Raw genomic sequence first — 10,323 nt, 5'->3', positions numbered from 1 at the left:
CATGATGGCAGGGCTTAGAAAATATCTTGACTGGAAGAAGGGAGCAGTTAAAAGTTTCACCAGAACTGAAACCCTCTGGGAACAACTAGAACAACTGGAGATGGCTTTCACTCTTTGTCTGCAAAGGCTGCCAGCAGACAGGGAGACGGTCTGAAGATTGCTTTATTCCTGGCAATAGCTGGTTTTGAGTCACTTGGTGTTTCTAACAGTTTCCATCTACTGCAAACAGGGGAGATTTACTGTGAATCCACATTGCAAGGATGTGAGAAGTATTGCATGTGCCATGAAAAATGAAATGTGTAGGAGATTTGTTTTAAAACAGAAGCTACAAAAAGAAACTAGCGTGTGCGACTGCTCTAAAGCTAAAGACCCAGTCTTGTCATTTTGGTTGGTTAAAAGGGACAACAGATCATAACTGGGAACCAGGATCATCTCAGAGTGAAATTCCTGCAAGAGTCAGAACTAATCCTTGAGAAAGCAATTAGCCAAATACAGGCTGTAACTCTGTTGAGATTGAAGCTTAAAACTGGAGCCCTGACACTGCAAACATGACAGGAAAAGGACTCTGGGGAAGAAAGGTGTGTGGAACTTAAAACCAGAGTCCATAAAAACATCCCACAGAGATGTCCAGGCTGTGGCACTACATTGTTTTATGTCATTTTGCAAGCATTTGCACTAGATGAGCAAAGAAGATAGCAACAGCAGCACATGCTCAGAGAGCAATTCTTCAGAGAAGCAATAGACAAGGCTGAAGTAGAAGATGATTGGACTCTCCACATGGAAGTGAAGGGGACCTTTAATCATTTTAAATTGGTTATGGTTGCACCAGCCAGAAACAATGATGGAAGCACTGAAAGGAAAAGCACAAGCAAAACAGGGATAATCTGAAGCTTACTGTAAGGTAACTCCAGGATGGGAGCATATGAGCTAAATGCAGGGTACATAACAAACTAGCAAGGACACCATTTGTTAATGTACCATAGGACATGTACTCATTAGTGGGGTAAAGTTATACCAAGCCTTAAGCCTGATAAAGAGGATACACTCCAGATAGAGAGAAGACCAAAACATGAGTATAAGTCGGAGAACATCTTTGGGGAGATGAGGAAGCTCTCAGCCCAGTACAGAATGGAACTGAAATAACCCAAATGCCCCACAATTCATGCATCTAGGATAGTAGCCCTTTCCCAGAGGTTAAAGGAGGAGCTTGATAGAGTTCTTGTTTGATAAATAGTAAAACACGTAAACGCGCTAATAGAATGAGTTCGTTTTATAGTCGAAAGATAAGAGGCCTCTGCTCATGAATAGTCTCAAAAGAACTAAATAAATATGTCAAAAGCAGAGAAGCTCTGGGAAAGAAAGCTGATGTCAAATATTTTTCTATGCTTGATGCACCAGCAGGGTGCTGGCAGGCGCCCCTAGAAAAACACACGTGTCTGTGTTTGTGCACATTTGACACCTCCTTTGGGGGAAACTGTTGGGTTAGGGTTAGCACTTAGGGTGTTTCACAGGACAACACAGCTAAGTTTTGATGGTGAAAAGGGTACTCCGGTTTATATACAAAGACATTTATTCTGGGCAAAATGATAGAAGAGCATGACCAAAACCAAACAGCTTTGGAAAGAGCCACAGCAAGGGTGAGGCTATCATGAACATGCCGGTTGCAGGGCACACAACGAATTCTTATCCCCCGTGGAATGGTGAAGAATGCGAGAACATTTTTAATAGACACGGCTGCTTAAACTAGCAGCTTGAGAGTGCTCCTGTGCAAATCCCACCCCAAATAAAGGACGCAAGAGATGGAATTAATTAAAGAGGCCTGGCACTGAGGGATAGTAAACAGTGACCAAAGTGGTTTCTGGATTCTTTCTTGGAAGGCAGCGTATATTTGCACCTTACAGACTAATGAAAGTGCGTATGTGTGTGTGTAGCACAATCACTTCATTAGATCTAATGAAGTAAGCTTCAGCTCAGAAAGCTTGTGATAGCTACCTACCTACCTACCTACCTACTTCAGTGACTTTATAAGGTGCTTACTATGCCCCTTTCTTCCTTGGAAGACAGTGTACAGTGGACTCCATGTTAAGTGCAGAGCCTCAGTATTCAAAAAAGCCTATGCACTTTCCCAGACTTAATGCAAGCAGGCGTAGTTAACCATTGCCAATCACAGAGCAGAACAATTGTCATTCACAATGCAGAAAGACTCAGTTAATCAAAATGCTGCTTGCAAGCTGGTAGCAGCTATTTAAACTACTTGTCAGGGTTATATAGCAATGTCAGCTCCCTGGCTTTAGCCTTGAAATTGCTGGTGGATAATCAGTGGCATGGCTGCTTCCCCGTTGCACCATTTATAATGCAGTACATTGTGAAGTAGGAAGTGGGGCTGAAAAATGCTAGGCCCTTTAGTGGATTATACAGTTAACCCGTGTTTGCTATAATTCAGGGCCTACTTAATTTGCAGTTTTGTGGATTTCACAGAAACTATGAAATCCAAGTTTGTCCACAAAATCCAGGAAATCCCCAACAAAAAAACTTAATAAAAATAAAATGTTGGCTCCCCAATGGGAGCCAGTGGTCCTTGCTGCCAGGAGAGGAAGGCACAGGCTGGTGACAAAATAGCAGCTGCCCCCTTGTCCTCCTCCCACTATCGGGGCCTCTACCAATCAGCACCAAGGGGTGGAGCTGCCACAAAAATCCCTGCAAAATCAGCTCTGTGTGCTCGAAGCAGGCCATGAAAAACTCTTTGTCTTGCCATGATTTAAAAGTAGGTCACCAGCTATAACGTATGTGATGGGCATAACACTGGTACCCATATTGTCTTGTGTAGTTAAGCAAGTTATGAGCTTATCCAATACAGGCTAAGTCTCCTTTTACTTTATGCCGGTATATGGCATGTACACAGCAGAGTAACTGCATTTCTCAGCATACCTGCACAGTTTGCAATGCAGCTTTCCCTGTGTGGGCCTACTGAGCATGCTCAGTAGACCTGCATTCTAGCCAAGCATCTGCACAGCAAAACACAATTGCCTAGGAATATGTGTCAGGCCAGGTACGTCCCAAAATTGTACTTGAAGATGCTGTACACCTAGCAAGATGCTGGCATAGGGTGGCTTTCCTGCTGTTTTGCCCAATAGCTAATGGTTAAGGCCGTTCATCAGTGTGGGCACACCTAAATTCTGGGCCCCCCTCACATATACAGATATTGGACTATGTAAAAGTACCAGAAACTGCCCTTGGGTGCATAAAGCAAAGCAAGATTTAGCCCTACATGTAAAAGTGGAATTGACTGTATTGGCACAGTATTTTTATAATTGTATAGTCAAAACTATAGACCAACAGCTCATGCCTCATGGGTCCTAATAAAAACTGAACAGTAGGCATGTCTCCATATTCATTAAAATACAGTAATTACTGTGCATTTAGTTTAGTACTTGCTTAATGAAGTAATAACTAAATGCGCAGTAACTACAGTTACTGCGCAGTCGTGTTGACACATGGGTTTTTTTAGTGAAGCTTACTCCGCAGTAGTCTAATACTACTGTGCAGTAGCATATTATTAACGTGGTTTTTGTCCGCCATGCTACTGCACAGTGTTATTAAGCTACTGCACATTAAGCCTCTCGTGTAGATGCACCCAGTATGCTCAAAAAGAGAAGGCCCAAGTTGGTGGGTGTAAAAATGTCATGTCTTTGGACAGCATATCTGCCTAGCTCCTGTGACCAGTTTAAGAGATCAGTATTTAAAGGGATTTTTTTCAAAGCAGCAGTAGGGTGATTCTTAAAAGGATACAGGAAATACATTAGAAGAGGATACACAAAGCTCCATTTGGGAATGGAAAATGTAAAAGATGGGGCAAAGATGTTTTAAGCTTCAGATGAACATTGTGGAAACTGCTAAAGCTTGTCACATATGCCAAAAGTGCAGGCCAAGTCAAACAAAAAAGCCCATGCAGGAAAAATTGGTCCCCTTGGAGCAAAGTAAGCACAGATTTGTTTTACAGTGGCTGGCAAGAAAAAAATCTATGTGCATACTGTACGTGATCATTGCTCCTTCGCAGAAGTAACCTTACTCAGTGATTCTACAGCAAAGCAGGTGATTGTGCCTATTACATCTATTTTGGTACATTAAAGCTGACATAGGAATGTCTGGCAATGGGCTGCAGATTGGTGGGCATGAGTCAATTGGTGTTCACGGAAGTACTGGTTTACACATGAAACTTCTAGTCCCCATTATCCAATGGGCTCGATGAAAATAAATATCTTCCAAAGACTGTAACAGGTATTTAGTGCTGTTAAATTACAGAGTAGCACTAATGAAACATGGGTTGTCACTTGCAGTCATTTTTTTTTCAATAGAACAATGTTTGCACTGTTAGAAACTGATATTAAAGTCTCCAATGCTCTATCTAGACAGACAGACAATGATTAACAACAGGCACAAGTAGTAGTGCCACAAAGGGAAGCTTTATGAGCATCCTGAAATTGTCACTCCAGATGGATATATATTATAGAAAACACTGAAAATATCCTCTTCAAATCTCCAGATGGGGGGTGGGTCAAGATACGGAGTTAGCCAATTTGTCCAAAAAGAGTCTCAGATAGGCAAGACCTGCATTAGGCTAAGACAGCTGAACTGCAGAATATGGCACATGCAGAACTAATGAACTTACTAATATTTCATCTTGATAAAATACATCAAAATTAACTATTTTGGTAGGATGGTACTTCCAAGCTTCACAGCTCTCCATTTGCTGACAAATTCCAATATTTGGTTTCCCATATTAATTTGGGATGAAAACATTTCTAAACACTGGAATGTCCTGTGGGATGAAATTCTGATTTGACAACTAGTCCTAGTCTGTACCAGAATGCTCAAGGATACTGTCTGGTTTTTATTTCCTTTCCTTTCGTTCTGTGCCCAACGTGACCATTGTATCCTTCTTTCATATGCATTTCTTTGTCACAGCAGCTTACAAACAAGGAAACAAAACCTAAACATCTGGACTGGTTGAACCCAACAAGAATTCAGGACATCCAAATTCAAACTCCACCAGTTTGCATGGCCAGTCCCCAAGTATTGCAAGCCTGTCTGAAATGCATCTGTTTCTTTAGCAAGCTATGTTGAGCATTATGGTCCAGCAAAGGACAGTCTTTAAATTGTCCTGCCTCCTATGTCAACAGGTCAACCTGCTCACATTAAGTAAAGAGAGAAGGTCTAAATTGCACAATGGCCTATTTCTCACATATAAGTCTTATTCAAGACTCTCAGCATCCACACTAATTCAGACTTACAGTAGTGCTGGCTTTTTTTCCTGTACAACCTACATGGTGTATTTTTTTCTGACTAAAAGTAGGAAAACTCTTTAGCTGGATTACTATTTTCTATTTTGGAGTATTTCACTTTTAAAACTCCACTAAAGAAAAACACCAATGACCTGACAGAATAACTAATCTCTGATAAATATTCAGGCTTCTTCTGCCTTTTGGAGCTCTCAGCAGACCAGTCGGAGCCTGGTGTGGAATTGAAAAGAGGATCCGGGACTCCAACCTTTGGACCTTTTGCAATTTGCTCTGAACTTTCTAAACCGTTTGGCTCAGCTGCTGCCATGGACTATATAAATGCAGGTCCAAGTCGTGAGGCTCATTCTCTTCCTGAAGCTGTGGTGGGGAGGAGGTGAAGGGGGAGGGAAGAGGAGACACAGCGAGGGCTGCAAGAGTGGCCGGTGCTCGCCATGGGCCCTCTGCAGCTCTGGCTGCTGCTGCTTCTGCTGAGCAGCGATGTTCTCGCTGGTAAGTAGCACCTTATTTTATACAAGGGCTTTTCCTGCGACCCCCGCTCAATGAAACTGCAGGGAGGTAAAAATCAAGAGTGTCACAAACCATTTCCTCTACTTGAGAAAGATGCAATTCTTTGTCATGGTAGGGTTGTCCCCCTAAGAGTGGGACCTGCAGTAATTCCACAGAAATATTGGAAGTGGCACCTGGTTTCATTGGTTTCTTTTTATTTGACATATTAAGCATGGCTCTGCTAGCTTGCTTGTGCCTCGTTGTTCTTTAGTGTGGTCGCTGTTGCTTATTATGGAGAATCAGTAAGGTTATTGCTAATTCATTTTACTGTAACAGTGATGGGAGGGGAGCAATAAAACGTGATGTCTTTGGAAGGAAACACGGCATTTTGACATAGGACGTGTGTTAAAGGGTGTGGTAATTCTGATCTGTATATTTTGTCATGCTGTGTCCTTGGGAACAAACTCCTTCGTTCCCTGGCGGTGACTATTTAGGTTGTTCAGTGTTGCTGTTGTTTGTAAAGAGCAGTGAAGGAAAGGGGCTGACTACTGCACTGCTGAAGTGAATGAGGTTTGGAAAATCAGGTGTTATGCAAGGCAGTACCATCAACTTCATCCAAAATGTACCTTTCTTGACTCCTCTAGTGTCATGTGAAGTCTGGATCTGATCCTATATCTTGTTGCTAAAATTATTATATTCCATAAAATACATTTTTTTATGGAAAAAGACAGGTCTCTCTCAAAATGCATTGAAACAAAGCACAAAACTCCCATTAATTTCAGTGAGCTTTGGATCGTTGTCCATGCCCACGGCAGCATGCCTTTTCAATATTCAGACTCATCGTAAGCACTGGCACAGCCTTGTGGAATCTAAATAATGCTTCAATTCAACATTTTCAACAGATGTATTTACATTTGTCATTACATCAGGTGAATTACATATTGATCTGCTTTTTGCCAGTCCATGAAATTTGAGGTTTCTCCCTGCTTGTGGGCAAAGAAATTCCCTGTAGTGAAGCTGTCGTTATTTTTACAAAGGCAGTTAGACCACAGTACAGCCATAGAGCCAATCTGCAATACTTCCACAATTAAAAACAAATCACAATGTTCCACGTAAATAATAAATAATAATAAATGAGCACATTGGTGCTTTCTATCTCACTCTGTCATCCAGGGACTTTATGTAGCACATACTTAATATAGCACAGAGCTTTGTATACATTTGCACTGTTAACCTGACTTTACTATTTAGTTTAGTGATTCTACAATTGGGCCCTAGATGGCTAACTCACAAAGTATAGGGCCCGAAGTGGCGTACCTTTGAGCAGCATCACAAGTGCTTAATACTAGTTTTAGGTGTTAATGTGTGGAAAGTCCAGGTGTTAAGAGCTCCAGGAGTTGCCCAAAATAATCATGTAACCAGGCCCTCGGTGCTTGACTACGCTGTTGGTATTAATCAGTTTTATCGCTTACAACAGTGTGTGCAAAAAAAAAAAAAGCAATTTAATTTGTTAGTACAAGTTAGCAAGGTCCTACTTGTCTGCGTTTCTCCCCCTAAAACACGATGTTGTGTTTATATCGGTATATCTATATTATATTAGTTTTACTATTTTTGCCTAAATTTAGTTATATTAGGGTTGTATGTTGTTTCCCGGAGTGTGAATCCTTAATAAACTGAACTGAACTATTATGTTAGAAAAAAAATTGCATACATTGAAGTTTTAATTCTTACTGTGCTCCTTTACAGACGAAGAGGGGCCTGAGAACGGAAGTCCCAGCTGCTCAAGTATGAGTTTTTTTTATATTCACTTTGCTCTGATAACATGCTAACTCACGGTATTTCCCAGAGGTGGGGTTCTATTCTTCCATAAATCCCTACGCCAGATACAGTAAATGTGATGGACTATATCCTGGCGTTCTTAGGCAAAACTCCCATAGACTTCAGGAACTTGAAAGGATGAGGGAATTGGCCCTATAAATTTTAAAACGTCATCAGATTGAAAAACTGTGATTGTGGTTTTGAGCATAAAACAGCTTTCCATAAATACACTCCACATTTCTTTGCTGTGTTGGTTTTCCAACACATTCCCAGGAGTGAATCTCTTCTTTTGGAGACCCTGTTTCCCTAACATTGAAAATTTAACACAGAAATTGTGTACCTTTCACTGATAATCTCACTCCTGATTCAGCCGTTCGAGCTACACCCAGGTATTTGCACTTGGCTATCTAACTATCCGTCAAGTCCGTCAACAACTCTATCAGCAAGGACAATAATTTATTAAAACAAGTCAAGAATAAGGAAATGCTGACTTTATGTGCAACCTTTGTCATGAACCCTGATTTGGCCCTGACTTCTTGCTGGATAAATAATGTTCTCCAGGAGGGTCAAAGTATCTGATGAGTTGGTGTTGTCCCCAGTGATCTTTACTTTCCCTTATTTGACACTAGCACCATCTACAGGTGATCAGGATTAATTCATCTGAATCCTTTGTATCTGATATTCCCTACATGTACTTAGTTATACTAAGTAGCTGAGAGAGAATTTTTAGATTGTTCTCGTAATTCAGGATCCTGGTTTCAGGGTTATGTCCTTTTTTGGTGCTAATTTTTGGCAACATAACTCACAGACAGATTAGTTTTGGGGGGGGGGGGTTGTTTTGAGTTGAATGTGGTTCTCACTGACAGTGAAACAAGTCCCATAAAACATATAGGCTTTTATTAAAACAGTGTCATTAGTCATCTGCATCAAATATTCATAAGTCTTTATCATATGTTAATGGCAATTAACAGAAGCCAAAGAACCAACAATTGCTGTATTAAAACTTTAGCTTCTGTTCGAACCATAGAGTAGGTCTCAGAAAGACATTCAAGTTTTATTTAAAAATATCATGTCCCTTTCTAACGATTTACTTGAAGTCTTTATGCCCAAAACTTAAAAAGCAGTCAACAGTGGGAATATCTTAACATTTTTTTTCTATTGTGGGAATTGCTTTTGATTTTCATAATGCTACCTGGATATGTATATCTAAATGGTCTGAACAAGTCGTGAAAATGTACTTGCTTTCCTAATTGCAGAAGAGGCAACCAGGTTTAAGCACCTCAGAAAATACATTTACACCTATGAAGCAGAAACCGCAAGTGGAGTGTCCGGAACCGCAGATTCACGAAGTGGCTCCAAAATGAACTGCAAGGTAGAGAAAGGGGAACAAGGAAAACATTATAATCTGGGGACAATACTTGGCAATGTGGAAAAGTATTTCCCAACCAATCAATTATACCTGAATCAAAATGTCATCAGCAGAAATACTTTAATAAATGAAATATTAACAGAAATCAATATTTTGCATGAAACATAGATGCTTTTAGAAGACAACAGGTTGTTAAATCAACATCCTTTTTTCCCACTGGTTCATTAAAGTGTTTGACCAGCCCTAATTTGAGATCTGACTTTTATCTAACTTAGTGAGGTGAATGTAGCAGAAGAGGAGGTCCTTTTTCTGGGCTCAGTCACTTACTGTGGGACTAAGGGCAAGTCAGCTTTTCTATGCCTGATCCTGCTTCTGATCAAAATGAGGAATAGATGACCTTTACCATCACTGGGTATCTGTAAACCTGCTTGCTTTCACTTCTTTAGACAAAAGTTGCTTTTGGCATCCAGAGTGTTACTTAAAAATAAATTTTAGGAAGTCTGCTGTCATTGAAGATGCTAACCGAGGTAGCGCTAATGAAAGAAGGAGCAAACGCATATCGTGTGTGTTTCCAGGTGGAACTGGAGGTCCCACAGCTGTGCAGCTTTATCCTGAAGACAAGCCAGTGCACCCTGCGGGAGGTATTTGGTACGGATGCTGAGGGAAAGGCTATGCTGAAAAAGTCTAAGAACTCAGATGACTTTACCAGTGCTATGTCCCAGTAAGTAAAAATGCAGGCTATACCACAGTGTGACAATCTGTCCTGCCTTGAAAAAAAGGCTGGGGTCCATGGCTGTTCTGACCCAGCTTTTGAAGCAACTTGCGGGAGGCTAGTTGTAGCTCACTGGCTCACTTGGTCTCAATGCAGTTCAGGGCTAGTCAGGGACACACATAAGTCATGCTACAGGAAGATGGTATAACTGAGCTCTGCTGTCTCTGGGGTGCCTGGCCAGGTCCCTTTCTACGGTGGGTTATGGTGTAGGAATTAGCAGTCTCCACTGGTACATTTCTGATAATGGACAGGTCCCCTGCATGGAAAAAAATCTCAAACACTGTCTGCAGTTGGTACTGCTTACACGTCAAAAAATGGGCTCAGACTGCAGCCCAGTTGTATCTTTATAATCCTTCGCAACATAAATACCTACCTGCATTTGTAAAGTAATGCATATCCTGCCTCTGCTCCACCAGTCTCCAACACTTATTTGTCTCCTATGTCTACACTCACTTTGTCACATGTGTGGATCTGTCTGACTGGGTCTGAACTGGTTGGGGAAAAGAGGCAATCTTCTAGCCAACTACATGTAGAAGTGGGGGTGTGACTGATTTTGGTTTTGGCAATGTGCATTCAAA

The 10,323-nt window shown here is 41.1% G+C and overlaps 1 protein-coding gene across 1 annotated transcript in view; it reads left to right on the top strand.

Annotated features, from left to right (window-relative positions):
* The first annotated feature begins 5,663 nt into the window (after positions 1 to 5,663).
* The window catches only part of APOB (apolipoprotein B), a 52,269-nt gene continuing 47,609 nt past the window's right edge, over positions 5,664 to 10,323 (top strand). The window contains exons 1-4 of the mRNA XM_019520673.1: positions 5,664 to 5,789; positions 7,533 to 7,571; positions 8,861 to 8,976; positions 9,549 to 9,694. Coding sequence (XP_019376218.1) covers positions 5,732 to 5,789; positions 7,533 to 7,571; positions 8,861 to 8,976; positions 9,549 to 9,694 — 359 coding nt within the window. The 5' untranslated portion in view covers positions 5,664 to 5,731. The remainder of the gene's footprint in view (positions 5,790 to 7,532; positions 7,572 to 8,860; positions 8,977 to 9,548; positions 9,695 to 10,323) is intronic.

This window comes from Gavialis gangeticus, unplaced genomic scaffold (genome assembly GCF_001723915.1).
Source record: "Gavialis gangeticus isolate Ggan-Ray unplaced genomic scaffold, GavGan_comp1, whole genome shotgun sequence".
NCBI classification, from domain to species: domain Eukaryota; kingdom Metazoa; phylum Chordata; order Crocodylia; family Gavialidae; genus Gavialis; species Gavialis gangeticus.
The sequence above is the reverse complement of the archived record's forward strand: the minus strand, read 5'-3'. Positions and strand labels throughout refer to the sequence as shown.